The sequence below is a fragment of the Zingiber officinale genome, chromosome 5A (genome assembly GCF_018446385.1).
Source record: "Zingiber officinale cultivar Zhangliang chromosome 5A, Zo_v1.1, whole genome shotgun sequence".
Taxonomy (NCBI): Eukaryota; Viridiplantae; Streptophyta; class Magnoliopsida; order Zingiberales; family Zingiberaceae; genus Zingiber; species Zingiber officinale.
In genome coordinates, this window is record NC_055994.1 from 124,345,093 (window position 1) to 124,369,535 (window position 24,443).

Here is a 24,443-nt window from a genome sequence, read left to right on the forward strand (position 1 = left end):
ATGTAAACGTTATATTGAGAGTACTGATTTTTCAACTCTATTCAAGTATATATTAAATAAGGTCAAAAGCGGTATTATAAAGGGCACGATAATCATACTCATTAATCGACACCATAAATTGTTGCACCCCATGGTCGTTTTGATGTAATCAATCAAGTTAGTTAGATCCTGTTTGTTTTTTATCCCTGTGTCTAAGTGTGCAGGAGCTTAGGAGCGTAGGAAGTCGAGCGGAAGACGCAGCTAGAAAGAAGGACGGCACGAGAAGGGAGCCGACAGGCTCGGTGTGTCCGAAGGACGAGAGAGCTACGGAAGAGTACACCGGTGGGCGAGAAGAACGCGCACGACGTTCGAGGGACGTAAAGCCAGGACGGAAGACTGCTCGAGGAAAAGGTCAGGAATTGGGTTCGGGTGAGCCCTATTTCGGTTGGCCGCAATCACCCAAGCTATCGGAGCATCGGAAGCGAAAAGGAAGTGTAAAGGAGCTAGAACGCTAGTTGGAGGTGCCCTCAATGAAGCAATGGAGGCACCTATGCTGCCCTCAACCTTGGAGGCGCCTCCAACAAGTGTTCAAGGTCAACACTGCTTGAGGTGCCTCCAAGCTGGTCAACTCGATCGTTTGAGCGCGGATAGAGTTTTATCCGTTTGACCTTTGACCTGGTTGGAGGCGCCTTGGACTCTTGTTGGAGGCGCCTTGGACCTTCGAGATAGGATTTCCAGGAGCTATTTAAAGGCCCCTAGAGCTAGGAAATAAGTATTCAATCAAGCATTCAATTCCTAACAACTTGTGAACTCGTTTAGTGTGTAAAAAGACTTCTCCGCCTACAGTGAAGGAGACATTCTAGTGGAGTTGTTCAACCGCCTTGGATTAACAACCGTCTTGGTTGTAACCAAGTTAATTTCTTGTCTCTTATTTTAATTCTGTCTTTACTTTAATTGTTGCTATTTATTTTGAGTTGAAAATCCGAGGAGGATATACTTTTATTTTGCAAGCAATTCACCCCCCTCTTGCCGGCCCCGCTGCACCAACAAGTGGTATCAAAGCCCGACTGTCTCAGAACGACTAACCGCCAACTGAAGCACAAAGATCAGGACGATGGCCGGAGCGAACATTCATCCCCCGAAGTTCGACGGAGACTTCGCTACGTGGAAATGTAAAATGGAGGTATTTTTTAAGACCGAATTCGATATTCTTTTAATAATGAAATATGGATATACAGCGCCAAAAGACAAAGAAGAATGTAACTGGACGAAGAAGGAGTAGGCCGATTGCGTGGCCAACGGAAAGGCAGAATTTCACCTGCTCGGTGTTCTGCCGCCCAGGAGGTAAGCCGGATCAGAAGCTATGACTCCGCCAAAGACCTCTGGGATAAATTCCTGGAGCTCCATGAGGGCACCTCAGAAGCGAAGCTAGCAAGGCATGACGTCCTCAGGACACAACTAACAAATCTCCGGATGAACAACAGCGAGAAGGTTGCGCAACTCCAAGCAAGGATCAAGGAGCTGATAACGCAATTGATAAATCTCAGCGAAACGGTAACAAACTGAGATTCCATCCGGTATGCACTAAATGCCTTCCCAAGGACTCCGGAGTGGGCGTCCTTAGTAGATGCTTACTACATCTCTAAGGACTTTGAGGTAAGTAGTTTAGAAAGCTTATTTTCCACCTTCGAACTTCACGAGTCTCAACTTGCAGAGCCTAAACAAGTAGAAAAGTCGAACCTCAACATTGCCCTACAAGCCGAAAAGGACGATCCCGACTCTGAAGTGTCAATCGACGAAATCGAAGCGACGCTACTGGTAAGACGTTTCAATAAATTTCTTAAAACTAATAAATTTAAATCGCAGTCAAGGAAGCATCAACGCAACAAAAGAACAGTCCGGTGCTACAACTGCAACGAGGAAGGGCACATCAAGCATGACTGCCCCAAATTAAAGAAAAAGGACAACGAAAAGTCTCAAAGATCGACGTCCTCAAAGTGCAAGAGTAGGAAGGCTACATGGGATGAATCATCATCCTCGGAATCTGAAGACGAAGCCTTCTCGGGACTAGCACTGATGGCCAACCATCTGTCAGAAGAAGAATCAAGCTTAGAAATGAGCATAGATGAAGGGGGAGGAACATCAGAAGAGGAAAGCTATGATGAAGGGGGAGCACCACAAAGTAAGGTACGTGCTCTGAACACTAAACAGTCGTTTCAATTTATTAAAGCTCTTTCTAAAGACTTAGCTGAATCAAAAAAAAGAAATTGCTAACTTAAATAAAATGTTAGATAATTTCAAATCTAAAAATGATAAATTGAAACTCCAAATTGAAAAGTTAAAATCTGATGCATGTTCAAATACTAATATTTTTCAAAAATCAAAAATTAAGGTTTATGGAAAATTAAATTGGTATATAAGAAAGCATTAGGGTCAACTTAGAAGAATATCTAAAGGCTATATACCCCCTAAGTTTTTAACTAACCCTATAGCAAGGAACCTATACTGAGTTCCAAAATCTTTACTGGATTAAAATCCCTTTAAGATTAAGGCTTTCAGAAGAAAATTAAATATTAAAATTTCTTTATGAGGCTTTGTCTAAGGAAGTGGTTATTGTTTCAATAACCAAGAAGGCCTAGTGCCTCGCCACGACCTGGAAGCCAAAATATTGAAAATAAAATGTTTAATTAACTTTCTGATAAAAGTATTAAAATAGATAATACTTTGAAAAGTTTTTAAACATTTTGTTTGGAAATTCTTCAAAAATATTTTTTTTAAAAAAATGTTTCTTAGAAAAATTCTCAATAAGAATTTTTTTCTGAAATTATCTTAACTAAATTTTTCTGAAAAGGATTTGTTATTACTTGGCAAATGTTTTAAATTTTTTTTGGTACTTAAAATATTTTAGTCTGATCTTGTACTTAGAAAACTTGAATTTTTTTCCCCACTCTTTTTGCTGTGATCAAAGGGGGAGATAGTTAAGTACAAGTTTAAGTTTAAAGGGGAGTTAGGAAAATTAAAATTTTTTTACTAACTCATGTTGTAAATTCTATTATTGCAATCTTTGTACTTAAAATGTTAGTTTAGTAATTTACTTAAAATTACTATTTGTTTGTTTTTAACCCTAACTTGAACTTGGGTTGATGCATATCAAAAAGGGAGAGATTGTTTGACCCCGTAGTTATTTTGATGTGATCAACCAAGTTAGTTAGGTTCAGTTTGTTTTTGATCCCTGTGTCTAAGTGTGCAGGAGCTTAGGAGCGTAGGAAGTCGAGCGGAAGACGCAACTAGCGAGAAGGACGACACAGGAAGGGAGCCGACGAGCTCGGTGCGTCCGAAGGACGAGAGAGCTGCGGAAGAGTACACCGGTGGACGAGAAGAACGTGCGCGACGTTCGAGAGGCGTAAAGCCAGGACGAAAAATTGCTCGAGGAAAAGGCCGGGAATTGGGTTCGGGTGAGCCCTATTCCGGTTGGTCGCAATCACCCAAGCTATCGGAGCATCGGAAGCGAAAAGGAAGTGTAAAGGAGCTAGAACGCTAACTGGAGGCGCCCTCAATGAAGCAATAGAGGCGCCTACGCTGCCCTCAACCTTGGAGGCGCCTCCAACAAGTGTTGAAGGCACCTTCAACAATGGAGGCGCCTTCAACACTGCTTGAGGCACCTCCAAGCTGGTCAACTCGACCGTTTGAGCGCGGATAGAATTTTATCCGCTTGACCTAGTTGGAGGCGTCTTGGACACTTGTTGGAGACGCCTTGGACCTTCGAGATAGGATTTCCATGAGCTATTTAAAAGCCCCTGGAGCTAAGAAATAAGTATTCAATCAAGCATTCAATTCCTAACAACTTGTGAACTCGTTTAGTGTGTAAAAAGACTTCTCCGCCTACAGTGAAGGAGACATTCTAGTGGAGTTGTTCAACCGCCTTGGATTAACAACCGTCTTGGTTGTAACCAAGTTAATTTCTTGTCTCTTATTTTAATTTTGTCTTTACTTTAATTGTTGCTATTTATTTTGAGTTGAAAATTTGAGGAGGGTATACTTTTATTTTGCAGGCAATTCATCCCCCTCTTGCAGGCCCCACTGCACCAACATAAATGAGTTCCTTAAACTTTCATTTTTTTTGAATATATCATATATTTGATTTTTTGAATGGTGAAGGTCTATCAACTGGTTCCGTCTAAAAGTGGCTAATACACCTAGAAATCTCAAAATGACTTTAAACAAAGACTAACATAGATTAAGATTAAATATTTCTTTAAAAAAAAAAGAGAGAACAAGATTATTCTATAACATACCAAATATCAATTTACGGTAGTCAAATTATAATAGATCTCAAGTTGATAGTTTCATTTTCTTTCTCATAACAATAGGAAGAAGCAAATCCAATACACATTTCAAATTTGACAAATTGCAAAAGAACATATAACATGATTTTATTATATCATAAAAGGTTGGCACATCTTATATACAACATGCATGATATTCTTAGTTAAATGCATGCTTAAATAACGTTTAACATTTTATTTTGCAATTTTCCTTTTCATATTTTCAGCTTCTTATCTGAATAAGAATATTAAGGTCATCTAAAATCCACTTTTAATCTTTCCTTTCTCTATACAGCTTATACAAACTTGGACAAATAACTAATTCCATGAAGTAAAGGATAAAGTTTCATTTGTATTTCTTTATAAGACTGGTTGACTTCTTGCTGCCATGATTCCAAGCCTCTTGCTATAGATTTTTTTAATTATCTTTAGTCTTGGGTCGCTAAGATAACGGATCTATTTTTAATTATCTTTAATCTTTTGCAAGAAGATAAAAATATTTTACAAATAACAATTAAAGAAATTCTTATTAATTCACAAGAAAAATGAATAGTTCCTAAAACACACACTACAAAAAAATACAACTTTGGGGACAAAAGTTTGGAACGAAAAAAATTCGTCCCAAAATTGGGACAAATTTAGGGTCGAAAATAAATTTCGACCCAAATAACCAACAAAACTTGCAACAAAAAAATTTCGTTTCAAGTTTGCAACATAAAAAAAATTCGTTGCTAAATTCGTCCCCAAATCTGGAACGAAATAAGAATTTGTCCCAAATTTAGGGACAAATACTGGATTCATCCCAGATTTGGGAATGAATCGAAGATTCGTCCCAAATTCTGGGACAAATCTAGGATTTGTCCCAAAATTTGGGACGAATCCAGGATTCATCCCAAAAATAAAAATATTTTTAAATAAATAAAATGAAACACGTAAGGCTTAAATATGGACCTAGAGACCTCGGAATTTGATGAAACAAGTTTCTATGCATTCGTATCGTTGAGCTGATCGTAAATACGTCATCATCCATAATTTTTAATTATTATTTTTAGTGATTTGAATTTTTAACACCAAATTTGGTCAAATTGGGATTAAAAAATTCCATATATATATATATATATTTGGTAAAAAATATTTTTATTGATAGATTTACGATCAGGACAATGAGACGAGCACATAGAAACTTGTTTCATCAAATTCCGATGTCTCTAGGTCCGTATTTAAGGCGTCCAATTTTATTTTTTTTTAAATAATTAAATTTTTGGGACGAATTCCTGGATTCGTCCCAAAATTTGGGACGAATCCAGGATTCGTCCCAAAACTAAAAATATTTTTAAATAAATAAAATGAAACACGTAAGGCTTAAATATGGACCTAGAGACCTCGGAATTTGATGAAATAAGTTTCTATGCATCCGTATCGTTGAGCTAATCGTAAATACATCATCATCCATAATTTTAAATTAATATTTTCAGTGATTTGAATTTTTAACACCAAATTAGGTCAAATTGGGATTAAAAAATTCCATATATATATATATTTGGTAAAAAATATTTTTATTGAAAGATTTACGATCAGGACAACGATACGAGCGCATAGAAACTTGTTTCATCAAATTATGATGTCTTTATGTAGATATTTTTTAAAACATCTATAGACTGATATTAACTAAAAATGTATTGTGTACTAAACGGTTGTAAATTAGTGTCCGAAAGCTTAAATATGGACCTAGAGACTTCAGAATTTGATGAAACAAGTTTCTATGCATCCGTATCATTGAGCTGATCGTAAATACGTCATCATCCATAATTTTTAATTATTATTTTCAGTGATTTGAATTTTTAACACCAAATTAGGTCAAATTGGGATTAAAAATTCCATATATATATATATATATATTTGGTAAAAAATATTTTTATTGATATATTTACGATCAGGACAATGAGACGAGCACATAGAAACTTGTTTCATCAAATTCCGATGTCTCTAGGTCCGTATTTAAGGCGTCCAATTTTGTTTTTTTTTTAAATAATTAAATTTTTGGGACGAATTCCTGGATTCGTCCCAAAATTTGGGATGAATCCAGGATTCGTCCCAAAACTAAAAATATTTTTAAATAAATAAAATGAAACACGTAAGGCTTAAATATGAACCTAGAGACCTCGAAATTTGATGAAACAAGTTTCTATGCATCCGTATCATTAAGCTGATCATAAATACGTCATCATCCATAATTTTAAATTAATATTTTCAGTGATTTGAATTTTTAACCCCAAATTAGGTCAAATTGGGATTAAAAAATTCCATATATATATATATTTGGTAAAAAATATTTTTATTGATAGATTTACGATCAGGACAATGAGACGAGCACATAGAAACTTGTTTCATCAAATTTCGATGTCTCTAGGTCCGTATTTAAGGCGTCCAATTTTATTTTTTTTTAAATAATTAAATTTTTTTGGCGAATCTTTGGATTCGTCCCAAAACTAAAAATATTTTTAAATAAATAAAATGAAACACGTAAGGCTTAAATATGGACCTAGAGACCTCAGAATTTGATGAAACAAGTTTCTATACATTCATATCGTTGAGCTGATCGTAAATACGTCATCATCCATAATTTTTAATTATTATTTTCAGTGATTTGAATTTTTAACTCCAAATTAGGTCAAATTGGGATTAAAAAATTCCATATATATATATAATTTTGGTAAAAAAATATTTTTATTGATAGATTTACGATCAAGACAATGAGACGAGCACATAAAAACTTGTTTCATCAAATTTCGATGTCTCTAGGTTCGTATTTAAGGCGTCCAATTTTGTTTTTTTTTTAATAATTAATTTTTTGGGACGAATCTCTGGATTCATCCCAAAATTTGGGATGAATTCCTGGATTCGTCCCAAAATTTGGGACGAATCCAGGATTCGTCCCAAAACTAAAAATATTTTTAAATAAATAAAATGAAACACGTAAGGCTTAAATATGGACCTAGAGACCTCGGAATTTGATGAAACAAGTTTCTATGCATCCGTATCGTTGAGCTAATCGTAAATACGTCATCATCCATAATTTTAAATTAATATTTTCAATGATTTGAATTTTTAACACCAAATTAGGTCAAATTGGGATTAAAAAATTCCATATATATATATATTTGGTAAAAAATATTTTTATTGATAGATTTACGATCAGGACAACGATACGAGCGCATAGAAACTTGTTTCATCAAATTATGATGTCTTTATGTAGATATTTTTTAAAACATCTATAGATTGATATTAACTAAAAAGGTGTTGTGTACTAAACGGTTGTAATTTAGTGTCCGAAAGCTTAAATATGGACCTAGATACTTCAGAATTTGATGAAACAAGTTTCTATGCATCCGTATCATTGAGATGATCGTAAATACGTCATCATCCATAATTTTTAATTATTATTTTCAGTGATTTGAATTTTTAACACCAAATTAGGTCAAATTGGGATTAAAAAATTCCATATATATATATATTTGGTAAAAAATATTTTTATTGATAGATTTACGATCAAGACAATGAGATGAGCACATAGAAACTTGTTTCATCAAATTCCGATGTCTCTAGGTCCGTATTTAAGGTGTCCAATTCCCAAAACTAAAAATATTTTTAAATAAAGAGTTGTTAAAAATGTGCTAAAGTTATTCATATGAAATTGTCAACTAATTAACACAATAAAATGAACATTTATTTTAAACATCCTTTAGTTTACATTAAATACCAACCAAAGACAAAACTATACATACTTGTAGTTTTGATGGATTTGGTGTTGCGATCGCCAGATGTTCGATGGATGCCGCACTCGATGGCGGCGGAGGTGAGGCTTACGATTTCTGTTAGAAAAATATGTTTTTCTTTTGATTCACTTTGCTCTTAGAATCTGACTGTATAAGCTTGGAGAGCGAAAATGGAAGATGAAAAATTGTTTTGATCTTGTGAACATGAATTCATTATCCTCTAATGAATTCAAGTTGATAATTGATTGACGAAGACCTCACTAAGCCAATGGAGTGCGAAATAAATAAATTTCATGACCTTTGAACAATGCATGCATATCATGGGTCTGTTCTCAAAATGTGTATGATTAAAAAAATATGATAACAAATCTTAAAAGAACTGGCGCCCTGCATGGATACTACAAGTATGATATGTCCATGTTTACACAGTAAAACATTGTGTTAATTAATGTAAACTATGCATATCATGGGTCTTGTTTCCAATTATTCTTGTTACATGGCCATATCATATAATTTTTAAAAGCTTTCTTGTTACAATTGATCTGGTTTATTTGTTTGTTGTTATGTAGGCAAAGGAGATTTGATGGGGATCAAAGATTTTTGTGGCACACGAAGATGACTATATGTATTCTTAGTGTTCTTGGATGGATGATGGACTTTTAAAACATTGGGTTGTTGAACTTTGTATCATATTTTCTAGTAGCTTGGATGGATGATGGATCTTGTAAACTTTGTATCATATTTTCTAGTAGCTTGGATGGATCTTGTAAACTTTGTTGGAATCTTTATATTTCTTGAATTATGAGTTGATGTGTTGAAATGTTAAATTAGGATGTGTTGAAATGTTAAATTAGGATGTGTTGAATGCATATTATTTGTTATTTGAATTTGTTTATGTATTTATGGATTGTATTGTAGAAATAAATTGAATCTGGAAAAAATATTTAATATAGGGACGAATTTGACAATGAAAATTATTTGTTCGTAATTTGGGACAAAAATATTTTCGTCCCAGAATCTGGGACGAATTTTGTGAATTCGTCCCAAAATCTGGGACGAATTTTGTGGATTCGTCCCAAAATCTGGGACGAATTCTGGGACGAATTTTGTGGATTCGTCCCAAAATTCGTTCCAGAATTTGGGACGAATTCTGGGACGAAAATTTACCATATGATTTTCAAAATCGTGGATAAGTTTTTGTTGCCAAATTCGTTGCCAGATTTGCAACAAATTTATTATTCGTTCCAAACTTAGGAACAAAAATGGCAACAAAAAAAATTTTGTCACCGAATTTGTCCCCAAACTTGTTGCAATATTAGGGACAAAATTGGCAACAAAATATAATTTGTCATCGAATTCGTCCCCAAATTTGTTGCAAAAATAGAGACAAATTTACCCCAGAAATATGTGAATTCGTCCCCAAATTCGTTCCTAAGTTTGCAACAAGAACAATTTTCGTTGCAAATTTGTATACTTTTTTGCAACGAATTTGGGGACGAAAATTTTATTCGTCTCCAAATTCGTCCCCAAATTCGTTCCTAAATTTGTAACAATCCATATTTTGTTCCAAAAGTTGGCATCAACCAGTTTGGGACGAAAAAATTTTCGTCCCTGATTTTGTCCCAAAAATTTTTGCAATGAATTTTTTTTTAAAATTCGTCCCCAATTTTGTCCCAGAATACTTTTTTTTTTTTTTTGTAGTGACACACAAGTTAGTGCATAAGTTAGTACATGACAGGCACTCTAAAGGAACATCTCCAATCAACATCAAATCACCATCTTTGACTTTATAAGTGATGCCATATTAACATCCATTTTTTACCCCCGAGGTTATGATGCAGTGGCGGGGTATCCAGGTTGTTATCCATATATCCATGATTCGAGTCCCAGTTATAACGAATTTGTAGGAATTTTTCCTCCAAATGGGGTACGCAACTAAAGGATGTTGGGCTCCTAGACTGCTCGCTGCGAGCACTTCTCGATTTACTCTGGTGGCCGGTGAGAAACTTCCGTGGGACCGAACTTATCACCCCAAACTCGATGTTACCTAACCTAATTAATCATTTTTTTTCTTGATACTTCTCCTGCCAGAGATGTAAGAATCAATAATTTGTAACAATAATTATTGAGAAATATAAACACTTATTCGTTTGTGATGATAGTAGCAATTAAGTCATGTTTGCTTTCCTAAGAAAAATCATTTGAATATGTTATCCAAGGCTTCCCTAAGCTCCTTGTACCCCTTGTAAACCTTGATGTTAATCTTTCTCAAGTAAAAAGCCCCGTCCATGCTAATCTTCACAAACAACCAGTTGGCGTCCGCCTTCGTCTCTATCTTTAGTTGCGCCTTGGCATTTCATCGAACACCTACAAGTAAAAAAATAGAACCGCCGTAAAATATAAAAAGTTTCGAAATCAAAAACTTACTTTACCACCAGGGAAACACGGACACTCCTGGAGTTGCTCTCTGATGAAGAATCGAAGAAGTAAGTCTCATCCTTCGAAAATGCTCATTTTCCTCCCCTTTGACTGGCTTCTCCTACACATCAGAGTCTGACAAACCAAACAGCAAGCTCGCCACAGCTTTCATGTTGTTCACTCTTTTCCAAATCTCGATCAGAAACACAACTAATTCCCATGGCCCACCACGAATTGATCCAAAGCTCTAGCCTTGATCTCAAATTATTGCCTACTTTTCATGTCTCATTGTGTCACTAGGTAGAGGCAAAGGGGATGATGGAGGAAACTCGTTGAGACGGAGATGGAGGAGCAATGGCGTAGCCAAGTTGAATAATTATCCTGGGCTAAAAATATTGAACCCAGTAAAGCCCAGCCCAACATAGCAAGGTTAAGGCCTAATTAAAATTGCTGGGCATTGCTTACTCACCTAACCCTGGGCTAAAAATGTTGAACCCAGTAAAGTCCAGCCCAGCATAGCAAGATTAAGGCCTAAAATTGCTGGGCATTGCTTACTAGGTGAGGCTACAATTACCGGGCATTGCTAGGCTGCACTGGGCTAGAGCCTAGTAAAGCCCAGCCCTGGCTACGCCCTTGTGGAGGAGGGCTGTGAGATTAAGTTTTTTAACCAAAAAACAATAAAGTGATTAAGAGTGTTTTTTTTTTGTTTGTTAGGATGAACAATGAAAAGTAAGAAGGGCATTGTGGGAAAGAGAATGGGAAGTGATATACGATTTTGTCAATTCAAAAATGAGCACGGATTTTGGGTAATACACAAAACTATATACGTGGTTTGGTAAATTGCTCCTATTTATTCATCCTTTTTTTTTTCTTTTGAGACAAAAATCAAAAGAGCACCATTTTTTCAAATCATCAAAATTGTGCTTCATTTTTATTTTTTTATCAAAAGCGTGCCACATATTCTTTAAAATGATATAACTATCCTCCACTATACATTATTCTTATTATTATCTCTCACTTATATTTTCCATTTAAATCTTAAACCTAGGATACGTTGTAGCTGCTACACAGTTGTAATAATTATGATTTCATAACTGCTACAATATGAAAAAAAAAAATTTAAGACTCAAATTATTCAAAACCTCCAAAAAGACTTTAAAAGATGTTTTATGAGTTGAAATTGGATTGTTATGGATTTCAACCCATAATTAATTGTAGATTTCTGAATAAGCTTCAATTTGATATATTGTGCATCCTATTGTTCAACCGAATCAAAAGTTATAACATTTTAAAGTTTAGAATTTAATATTCACATTGTAGCTATTACAACTATATAGCATATATGATTTCGTAATTGCTACAACTGAATTTTCACATAGTTGTAGCAGTTACAGTTTCACAGCTACTACAACTTAAATGTTAAATCCTAAACTTTGAGAAAATATAATTTTTAACTCGGATTGAACCACAAGATATACAATATATTAAATTGATGCTCATTAGAGATCTACCACTAATTTAGGATGAAACCCATAATGGCCCAGTTTTAGACTAAAAAAACATAATTTAAAGTTTTTTCAGAAGCTCCAAACAATTTAGTCTTAATTTTTTTCCATGTTATAATAGTTATGAAATCATAGCGGTTACAACTATGTGATAGCTCAGTTGTAGCCGCTACAAAATTGTAGCCGCTACAAAATTGTAGCCACTATAACTGTGTAGCAGCTACGAGATCGTAACTGCTATAATACGCCCAAGGTTTAGAATTTAGACGACCAATATATAAGAGAGATAATAATGAGAACAGTGTAGTGGTGGATAGTTGGGTCCTTTTACAAAAGTAGTGGGTATCCTTTTGATAAAAAAAAAAATCAAAGTGGGGGTATCCTCTTAATGATCCCAAAAATAAGGGGCGCCTTTTTTATTTTTGCTCTTTTCTTTTCTTAGGTCATATAGATCATTAGAGGTTTTATTACCTATTTCTTACTTAAATAAGAATTAACAAATTGTTAAATTTTAAATGATATTTTACTGAACCATGCATGTAGGTTTCAGAATTTCTTATTTCACATTCTTAATATTTATAATATTCAAATCAAGTAGTATATTCTTAAAATATCCCTCCTCTTTCTCTCTAGATCTATTAGTTAGTTTCATCTGAAATTGACTAATGAACCTAGATAAGGACGGAGCCATGAATTTCATATTGGGAGGCGAAAGATATATTGTTACGTTAAAGGGGGGTAGTCACGTCGTCCCCCCCCTCCCAATTTTTTATTAGTGTAGCAGAATCGGCAAAGGGGGGTGAATTGCTTGTTAAAGATAAAGCGAACTTTTCTCGTACTTTCAACTCTAGTTAGTAGCACAAATATACTAAACAAAATAATAAAACTGAACAAAAAGTAAGAGGACAATATATTTACTTAGTTACAACCTAGGTGGTTGTTAATTCAAGGCGTTGAAAAAAGCTCCACTAGAAAAACTCCTTTGTTGAAGGCGGAGTAGCCTCTTACAGATGTTTACAACTCACAAAATGACTAGGAAATGAATACAAGACTTGTAATTTAGTTGTGATATTTTTCCTAGGACCGGGGGTCTTTTTATAGCCTCCGAAAAAATTTATCCGAGGTCGGAAGGCGCCTTCAATAGGGTGGAAGGCACCTCTAGCATGGCAAATCTTATCCGTGCGAAAATAAAGTTTATCTTCACAAATGGTCACTGTTTGAAGGGGCCTTCAAGAGGTTGAAGGCGCCTTCAAGAGGTTGAAGGCGCCTTCCATAGAGGCGTGAAGGCGCCTTCAAGGGTTGAAGGCACCTTCCTCCCGAAAGGCGCGAGGGCACCTTCAATACCATTGAAGGTGCCTTCGGCAGCTACTACCGAGCTCCAAACTTTTTCTTTGACTCTTCCGCTGCTCCACTCGCTTGAGTGATTTCGACCATCCGGAATATGGCTCACCCGAACATATTTTCCAACCTTCTCCTCGAGCAGGCTTCCTCCCCAGCTTCTCATCCCTCGAACGTTGCGCATGCCCTTCTCGTCCACCGGTGTACTCTTCCATAGCACCTCGTTCCTCGAATGTACAAAACCCATCGGCTCCTTTCCCTTGTCATCCTGCTCGCTAGCCGCATCTAGATTCATGAAGTTCAAAGGTGGAAAAAAGATATTCTAATGAACTAACTTGGAGGTTGGTACGATATGTAAATGAGGGGTCTGATAAGGCCAGACAGTCAATAATCAAGAGGACGTAGCAGTCAATAGTCAAGGGGACATGGCAGTCCATGATCAAGAGGATGTGGCAGTCAACATTCAAGGGAAGACGAGAGTCAAGCAGCCTCGCATCACCAATCGCATAATTCCCAGTCAGTCGCATGCAAGGTGGGTCCCTGGGTCCAAACCCTGAGATTAGATAACCCTCGATCGGCTCTTTAGCAGACAAATCATGAAGGCTGGGTCCCTCACCACAGTCTCAGATAAGCCCCAGTGATTCGCCACAACTTATCCTCTTCATCAAGGCTTGGTCCTTGTGGCACATCTGGGCAGTCACCCCGAGTTATCTGCAGCTAAACCTAGGCGGGATGGATAACACTAGGGACAACAGTGTCAGAAAATCATAATCTTCTGTAAGAGAATAACTGCTATAAGTCAGGGAATATTCTAGTAGTTTGCCACACACTGAAGGTGGAACTTTCTGTTGGTGCGGTTAGCACTAACAGTCCAACTTAGGTTTTGATAAATGACAAATCGGGTTAAGTTAGGTTTGTCGTGATCTAACACTCTGACCGAGTGTGCAGACGAAGTCCAGACAGGTCGACGGGCTGACCGAGTGTCTGGCACGAAGTCCAGCTAGGTCGATGGGCTGACCGGATAGCTGGCAAGAAGTCCAGCTAGGTCGACGAGTTGACCAGATAGCTGGCGAGAAGTCCAGATGGGTCAAAGGGTTGACCGGACGTCTGACAGGTAAGTAAGGTAAGTCACTGGAGGGGAGTGACTATGAGGGCGCGTTCCCTGGAAGGGGACGTTAGGCGTCGATCTGACTTAAATCCATTTCGGACATCTAAGTCGAGATCGTGACTAGATTCCGGTCTCGGAAAGACGGAATCTAAGTCATACTTTTTATGTCAAACTTATAAGCTGTGCTAACACTTTGTTTTGCAGGATATACACCATTTATTTGCCTTGGACTAACCGTATCTTGCAGGAAAGTTGGTTCCTGGAGCAAGGTGGTCCGAGCGCCCGAAGGGGAACCGGGCACCCGGAGGTCCGGGCGCCCGGAAGGGATCCGGGCACCCGGGAGGCAAAACTCATCCTGATCGCGCATCGCCACGTAGAGCTTGCTGGTTGGACCTGCCACGTCCCACCAGGGTGCTCGGAAGGGATCCAGGCGCCCTGAGCCTCCTATATAAGGAGGATCAAAGGCAAAGCACAAGACACAACTCAGAATTCTCAGACTGCTTACTCTGCTACTCTACGCTCCAGCGATGCTAACGAAGCTCCGACAACTCGCTCCTGTTCTTTTAATTTCCTCCTTTGTCGGTATAAGCTTTGTTTTATTTTCATTAGCACTTCTGTACTTAACTTTCTGTAATTAAATATTCGAACTGCTAGTGGATTGCCCAACGAAAGCACTCAACGAGTGCGGGCCTTGGAGTAGGAGTCGACACAGGCTCCGAACCAAGTAAAACCAAACTGTGTTAGCCTTGCCTTGCTTTTTTACTTTGTCTTTACTCTATTTCCGCTGTGCACTTAACTCTTTTCGAACGAAAGTTTTAATCGATATTCACCCCCTCCCCTCTATCGAACACTTACGATCCAACAAGTGGTATCAGAGCAGGTACTGCTATGATTTGGTGCAACCACCAATCAGACAGGGGGTGAACTTTCTGTTAAATTTTTTTTGGTTTTTAATTTCCTTTTTTTCGCATAATTCCAAACCGGTAATCTTACCTTTGTGGTAAAATCTTTTCTTCATTATCAAAATTGGTGCAACACCCATTTAGATCTTTTTATCATCTTTTTTCCCACACTACTAATCCAAGACCAAGTCTTGGGACTTTTTCTTATCTATTTGTTTACTTGTGTGTAGAATTAAAATGTCTCAACTTGAAGGATTCAGCACAGTGCGTCCTCCCCTCTTCAACGGGGATGACTTCCCGTACTGGAAGAAGCGAATGGAAGTGTATCTTAAGACAGACTTCGACCAGTGGATGAGCGTCACCATACCCTACAAAATACCAGTAGACAGTTCCGGAAATCTACTAGATCCAGAAGATTGGACATCAGACCTAAAAAAGAAGGCATCAACAGAGAACAAGGCAATCAACACCCTACAGTGCAGGTTGAGTAGAGAAGAACTAAATCGGGTCGGACCACATAAGAACGCCAAAGAGTTGTGGGACAAACTGATCGAGTTGCAGGAAGGAACGAGCGACGCTAAGGTAACAAAACGAGACTTATTATTAAATAAAATATTTAATATAAAAATGCATGAAGGGGAAACTGCAAGTCAGCTTCATGCGAGGATCAAGGACATCCTCAACGGGCTCCACGCCATCGGCCACCAAATGGAGAACTGGGATTTAATAAGGCATGCATTAAACGTATTTCCACATAATAGTTTGTGGGCATCTATCGTAGATGCCTACAAAATCTCTAAAAAATTTTCTAAACTTAAATTAGACGAGTTGTTTTGTGAATTAGAACTACACAAACAAACTAACGTCGGGGTTGAGAAAGGAGTTGCTTTGTTTGCAGGTTCCTCCAAAGAAAAGAAGAACAAGCCTGAACCTGAAGGAGATTCTAACCAGGACTCTGAAGATGAAGAGCACCTGGTGAACTTGGTAAGGAAAATGTTTACCAGGAGAAAGAGGAGCTTCAGCAAGAAAGACCTTCAGAAAATCAACTCCCCCGAATCAAGGAGCGTGACGTGCTTCGGATGTAACAAAAAGGGTCACTACAAGAACGAGTGTCTGAAACTAAAGAACGACAAACCGAAGCTGATCAAAAAGAAGGCGCTCAAAGTGGCGTGGGACGACACTTCCTTGGACGAATCGGAAGCGGAAGAACAAAAGAACCAGAGTTATCTCGCGCTGATGGCCCGCGAAGAAGAATCGGAGGATGAATCGGAAGACGGGTCTGAACCCGAATCGAGCCACGAGTCCATACTTGTTTCCGAAGGTTCCGAAGAGGTATACCGAAATCTAAACATAAAATTTTTTAAAATTATTTCCTGCTTAAATAATAAATTAGTAAAAATAGAAAATAAAAATAAGTCACTCCTCGAGTAAAATCAAGACCTCAAGGAACAAATCAAAAACTCAAGTCCAACTCAAGATCTAACACTTGAGGAGGAGAATCTATCACTAAAAATAGAAATTAATAATTTAAAAGAAATATTAGAAAAATTCACAACAAGATCCAAGAACTTAGATTTAATTTTAAACAATCAAAAAGCAAGTTACAACAAAACTGGACTTGGTTAAAAATCAAGTTCAACTAAAATTTTTAAATCATTAATAACCCAACACAAACCAACATGTAAAGCTTGGGTTCCGAAAGCGTGTCTCACCACGCAAGTAGGACTTAACCAATTTTACATACCTAAAGAAAAAATATATTACATAAATTCAAATAAACCTAAATCAAACAATTCAAAATCTAAAACTCACCAAAAATTAGACTATCACCTAGTTAATTATAATTATAAAAGAAATAAACATAAACCAAAGAACAAAAAATTAAATTAATGGCCATTAATTCAGGGGGAGACTCCAGAATAGCTGGCACCTCCAAAACTAACCTACCCGGCAGGGTAACCCCAACCAACCTACCCGGCAGGGTAATTAGGACTAGTTAAAAAGGGTTCAAGTTTAACTTGAAAGATGGTACTGGTGAAGTTTTGGATGATAGTACGTTAGGGAAGCTTAGTCTATGCATGTCTAGGACGATATGACTTCGACCTGGTGTATTTGGCTAAGTAGAACTGACCAAAGCTATCCTTTATGAATCCTAATCAGTTAGACCATGATTTTGTACTAAGTCCAATGGATAGGACTATTTGGAAAACCTCGAAGGCATGGTTACTTTAATGAGGTCTGAGTGACTCACCATAGCCCCGAAGTTTATCCAAAGAACGCCTATTTGTTGAACCCAAAGCTAAAACCTGAATCTAACACAAGTTAAAAACAAACTCCAAAATTGAATCTAATTCATCTCACAAAATTATAGGATTCCCTGATTGAAAATTTAGATCGGGTGAGATGATTAAGGATCAAAATTAAATTTTGAATTAAATTTAATTTAAGATTAAAATTTAAATTAAAATTAACATTAAATCCTAAAATTTAAAAATTTATTTTAAAATTAACTTAAAAAATTTATTTTAAATTTTATTTTAAAATTAACTTTAAAATTTTATTTTAAATTTAAAAATTTATTTTAAAAACTCTTAAAATTTTTTTAAAAAAAACTCTTAAGTTAGGTAAAGAAACTCTTAAGTTATAGGATTTTCTTAGCACTAACGGTCTAACTCAGGTTTTGATCAATGACAAATCAGGTTAAGTTAGGTTTGTCGTGATCTAACACTCTGACCGAGTGTGCAGACGAAGTCCAGACAGGTCGACGGGTTGACCGAGTGTCTGGCACGAAGTCCAGCTAGGTCGATGGGCTGACCGGATAGTTGGCAAGAAGTCCAGCTAGGTCGACGAGTTGACCGGATAGCTGGCGAGAAGTCCAGATGGGTCAAAGGGTTGACCGGACGTCTGACAGGTAAGTAAGGTAAGTCACTGGAGGGGAGTGACTATGAGGGCGCGTTCCCGGGAAGGGGACGTTAGGCATCGATCCGACTTAAATCCATTTCGGACATCTAAGTCGAGATCGTGACTAGATTCCGGTCTCGGAAAGACGGAATCTAAGTCATACTTTTTATGTCAAACTTATAAACTGTGCTAACACTTTGTTTTGCAGGATATACACTATTTATTTGCCTCGGACTAACCGTATCTTGCAGGAAAGCTGGTTCCTGGAGCAAGGTGGTCCGGGCGCTTGGAAGGGATCCAGACGCCTGGGAGGCAAAACTCATCCTGATCGCGCGTCGCCACGTGGAGCTTGCTGGTTAGACCTGCCACGTCCCACTAGGGTGCCCGGAAGGGATCCAGGCGCCCCGAGCCTCCTATATAAGGAGAGTCAAATGCAGAGCACAAGACACAACTCAAAATTCTCAGACTGCTTACTCTACTACTCTACGCTCCAGCGACGCTAACAAAGCTCCGACAACTCGCTCCTATTCTTTTAATTTCCTCCTTTGTCGGTATAAGCTTTGTTTTATTTTCATTAGCACTTCTGTACTTAACTTTCTGTAATCAAATATTTGAACTGCTAGTGGATTGCCCAACAAAAGCACTCGACGAGTGCGGGCCTTGGAGTAGGAGTCGACACAGGCTCCGAACCAAATAAAACCAAACTGTGTTAGCCTTGCCTTGCTTTTTTACTTTGTCTTTACTCTATTTCCGCTGTGCGCTTAACTCTTTTCGAACGAAAGTTTTAATCGATATTCACCCCCCTCTATCGAACGCTTACGATCCAACACTTTCCTCCGGCCAGTAGTAGGCCACCAGACGTCCTTCCTCCCTTGACATACCCTGACACCCGACATTCTCTGGCAGGGATTAGGCTCAAAAGGCAGATAGAATTTTATAAAAAGGGGGATCCTCTTCATTAGCGAGGTATGCTCACATTCACACGCATCTTCAACGGCTCTTTTTTCCTTCCTTTATTCGTACACTACTTTTTCGGGGAAAAAGGACCCGACTTGAGCGTCGGAGGGCCTGTGTCGGGGACCATTTTCCTAGTTTCTAGTCTCTAACGCTCCATGTACTTATCTGAGTGTGTGCATGGTCCAAGTATCGCCGGCTTCGTTACTATAGACCTTTAGTACCACGTGGGTGTTCGCTTTTCTAATGCATATACACAGGATGCGTCAAAGTTGCCTTTCCATCAATACCAACGCCACCTTCGCAGGCCTCTGTCTAACTCAGATTCCGGACAGGATTAGAGGTCTTTAGATATATAAAATGAGTCAACTATAGAGACCCACTCGGGTGTCCTAGGAAATATATTTAAAGTGTACCTTAATGAATCTCGGTTCGTTACCTTTTCTTTGAGATTCATGAGTCCGGTGATGAGTTCTTTGATTCTCGAGTGCAGATGTGCAACTATTTCTCTTTCTTCCATCCGGAGGTTCGTTAGTTAGTTCCGGAGCAAGTCCCATCTCACAATCTTTGCTTCGAAAGTTCCTTCATGAAGCTCCAGAAACTTCTCCCAAAGTTATTTTGTTGATTCATAATCTCTGATATGATCCTATTTACTTCCTAGGGTGGAAGTATGCTGAGTAGGTGAAACTCGGCTCGTCCGTTCACTACAAAGTCTTCTTGGTCAATTGATATTCTTTCTTTTCATTTTCTTGTGGGTCTCTTGGAACTACAAAATCATATTTAATTATCAAAAGAATTTCAAAATCAGCTTTAAAAAATACCTTTATGCGTTTCTTCCATAACTGAATTCTTCCTTGAACTTCGACGGGTAGATGCTCGGTTTGGCCATCGTCTCGGTGCTTCAGTCTGTAGTTAGTCATTCTGAGGTATTCTATTTCTGATACCAATTGTTGGTGCAGCAGGGCCGACAAGAGGGGGTGAATTGCCTATTAAAAATAAAGCGAACATTTCTCGTTCTTTTAACTCTAGTTAGTAGCACAAGTATACTAAACAGAATAATAAAACAAGAAAAAAAGTAAGAGGACAATCTATTTACTTGGTTACAACTTAAATGATTATTAATCCAAGGCATTGAAGAAAGCTCCACTAGAAAAACTCCTTTGTTGAAGGCGGAGTAGTCTTTTACAGACATTTACAGCTCACAAAATTACTAGGAAGTGAATACAAGACTTGTAGTTCAGTTGTTGTATTTTTCCTAGGTCCAAGCGTCTTTTTATAGCTCCCAGAAAAACTTATTTGAGGCTAAAAGGCGCCTTCAATAGGGTGGAAGGCGCCTCCAACGTGGCAAATTCTATCCGTGCGAAGATAAAGTTTATCTTCCCAAACGGTCACTGTTTGAAGACGCCTTCAAGGGGTTGAAGGCACCTTCCACAGAGGCGCGAAGGCGCCTTCCTCCCGAAAGGCGTGAGGGCACCTTCAATACCATTGAAGGCGCTTTTAGCAACTGCTACCAAGCTCCAAACTTCTCCTTTGACTCTTCCGCTACACCGCTCGCTTAGGTGATTTTGGCCATCCGGAATAGGACTCCCCCAGAGCCATTTTCCGACCTTCTCCTCGAGCAAGCTTCCTCCCCGACATCTCGTCCCTTGAAAGTCATGCATGTCTTTCTCGTCTACCAGTGTACTCTTCCGTAGCACCTCATCCCTCGGATGCACCGAGCCCATCAGTTCCTTTCCCATTGTCATCTTTCTCGCTAGCTGCATCTTCCGCTCAACTTCTTGTGTTCCTAAGCTCCTGCACACTTAGACATAAGGATTAAATACAACATGACCTAACTGAACTTGATTGATCACATCAAAATTATCTGGGGTACTTACATTTTCCACTCATTGGCCCTCCATTTCTCTACCCCTACACCACTTGCGCAAAAAAATTGAGGATGGGTGCCACCATTGCTCCCCTAGCTCTGTCTCTAGACCTAGAGAACTCCGAATAACTTTAAACCAAAATTAATATAATATTGAAAGTTTCTTTAATGTATTTATGCTTTTGAATTTGAATTCTATAGCATAAATTGAGAGTACCTTTCCAAATTTTTACCATCCATTCACTATTGAATTTACTATTGAATTAGATGACATAGATATATTAAAAAGATTTTCAGAAGTATATTGATTTTGGTTTAAAATGATTTAAAGTTATCTATGTCCATTAGTCAATTTCAGATGAAATTGATTGATGGACTTACAACATTTTAAATTTTAAAATTTTGATATTTTTCAAACCAGCATTATACAAACTCATTGCTGGTGTTGTTGATTTGTGAGTATTATTATCCTAAACCTTATAATGAGCGTGTGACAAATTTTATCGAGTCTTTATAAGTTTAAAAATTTATTATTCTCAATTTACACTATCGGTTTCATATCTAAGGGCATAAATACATTAAAGAGGTTTTTAAGACTAAGAGTATATTGATTTTGATTTTGAGTGATTTAGAGTTATTTAAGTCCCTGGTCAATTTTGAACAAAATTAATTGATGGATCTACATTATTTAAAAATTTAAAAGTTTGATATTTTTTGAATTAAGAAAGTCTTAGAAATTTATTAGTAGTGTTGGTTCGTACGTATAACTATCTTAAGTCATATAATAAACTTATGATAAATTTTATTAAGTTTTGCAAGTTTAACCATTCGCTTCTTTCAATTTACGTTATCAATTTCAGATCTAATAGCATTTTATACATTAATAAAGTTTACAGAAGTATATTTAATTTAATTCAAAGTTATTTAAAATTTTCTAGAGCAACAAGAAAGGTATTTCAAAAATATACTAAGTTATTAGAGTATTATGAAAATCAGGTATGCGGGATAATAAATCCTGAAATTTGCATGTGCAGTTCAGTATAAAAAAAGGCCGAATTTTAAGTAAATACAGAGTACGTAGCCAACCTTTCTTAATACATTAAGTCGTATCTAATTTCTATACAAATCCCTATTTCGCACCCAGCATTAATCACGTACTCGTCCGAACTTTTTCAGGCCACCAGAGCAAAATCTCACAGGAAAACAGACGTCTATGTGAAATCTTGAAAATCCCGACGCCGAGCACCTGAACTTTTTTTTCATGAAAATCCAAACTCTTTTCGTGAAATCTCCCTGTTGGCCAAGGCTTCGACTACGGCGGCGCCTCCATTCTCTTCCTAATTTAGCTCAAAGCTTCTTCTTTAGATCCTTACTCCATGGCTCGATTCGAAATTAATAGTATGAAAATAATAATATTCAAATTTAAGCTTGAATAATACATATGGTATTCAAATTCGATTCAAAATTTAAAAATATAAAAAAAATTAGTTTGAGTTTGATTCAAAATAAAATTCTAACTTGAATTTGATTTGAATGGTTCAAACTTAAAATTTTGATTCCAATCATTAGTACTTCAATTAACACCATAGTGCTACATTTCAAAAATTAACATAACTATGATGTTAATAAAATTCAAATATTATTCAAATCGAACCAACTCGTTTCAGCAACAACAAATTCTTCCCGTGCAACTGAATGATCGCCTATAGGGGCGCGCCAAAATTTGCAAGTATTCTGCAAATCTTTCTATTTCACACGCAACCCTTTTGAACGTACTGGTCTGAAGTACCATTCCAGTTTCCAGCAAGTGAAAAATTCGAAGCTTTCTAAGGGGGTGCTTGGTTGGATGGTATGAGAAATGGAGAATGGGAAAGAAATGAAATATTGGTGCTTGGTTTGGGTAATTAGTGGTGGGTCTCATGGATTCATTCCTTCAAACATGGGAATGAGCCATTACATAGCATTTTGGGGGGTATGGAAACCTTTCCATTCCCATTCTTGACTTCTATCATACTCTTTCATATTCCCATTCCCCTCTCGGGACCAAGCACCCCCTAAAATAACCAAAACCTCTCTAGCACGAACATCGAAGACCCTCTTGTAGCAGTTCCTATTACCTCAGCGAATTCTTGTTCAGACTGATTTTTTTTCGTTCAAAATAGTTCTATCATAAAACCGGTGGCATGATGGCATCTAAAATTTATTTACACTAAAGCAATTCATATATATATATATATATATATATATATATATATATATATATATATATATATATAACTTTTATGTTTTTTTTAATCTAGCTTGTAATATTTTAAACTGTCGAAGTGTCAGTTTCAATCCGTCGATAGCGACTCGGCACGAACTCACAACGCCGTACAGACAGCTCCTTCCCTTCCCTTCCCTTCCCTTCCTCTCTGTGACGGTCACTTTGGTTCCTTGCCGTGCTCTCTGCAGTTCAAATAAAAATAAATAATTACATAAATAAATATTAAAACAACTTTTTATGACTCCTAATTATTATTATTATTATATTATTATTTCATTTTTATAATTTGATATTTTAATAATTTTACTTTTGACCGTTCTATAAATTAAAGCCTCTGGCCGACGGAGACCCTCACTCCGCTCGCTTTCTTCGCTCCCAACGAAGCAATCTCCACCTTCTGCATTTCCTCTCGATTGATTCTGGGCCGTCCGATCGGCTTGCAGGGGAGAGTGGAAAATGGAAAGGGACGCGATCCAGGCCGAGAAGTTGGCCGCGATGCGGCGCTTCGGCCGACTCCGCCAGATCGGCACGCTGCTGCGCTGCCTCGAGGTCGCCGCCGTCGCCCTCTTCCTCGTCTCCTGGTCCTCCGCCCGCGCACCCGCCGCCGCCCGCCTCTCCGCCGACTTCCTCCGCCGCCTCGGCCCCATCCTCCTCAGTCCCCGCTGCGTCTTCCTCCTCGGCAACGCCATCGTCATCCTCCTCTTCGCCGAATCCCGCCGCCCGTCCCCCCCCTCCTCCTCCGATGTATACGGAGAGTTCCTCCAGATCCGCGGAGGCGGCGACGGCCATTTCACCTGCTCCCTCGCCCCGTCGCCGGAAAAAGTGATATACGAGGACAAGGCGGTGTGCATCGAAACACCAGCGTGCGGGAGGAGCCGGTCGGCGAGAATGGCGCGGAGGCGAGAAGCAAATCCCGAGCAACGGCGTGCCGACACGAACTCAGAGCTCGCGGAGGAGGACGAGAAGGAGGTGGAGGCGGCCGAGGCGGAGGAGTTCCGGCGAGCGGTGGAGGCGTTCATCGCGAAGCAAACCAGATTCCTCCGCGAGGAATGCCAAAGTACGTGTTCCGCAGGAACACCAGAACACGCTGTGGCTCTTCGATAA

At 38.1% G+C, this 24,443-nt stretch overlaps 1 protein-coding gene across 1 annotated transcript; it reads left to right on the forward strand.

Moving 5' to 3' along the window:
• The first annotated feature begins 23,795 nt into the window (after window positions 1-23,795).
• On the forward strand, window positions 23,796-24,443 carry LOC121979969. The gene has a single exon (XM_042531933.1). The coding sequence runs from the start codon at window positions 23,796-23,798 to the stop codon at window positions 24,441-24,443; it is 648 nt and encodes a 215-aa protein (XP_042387867.1).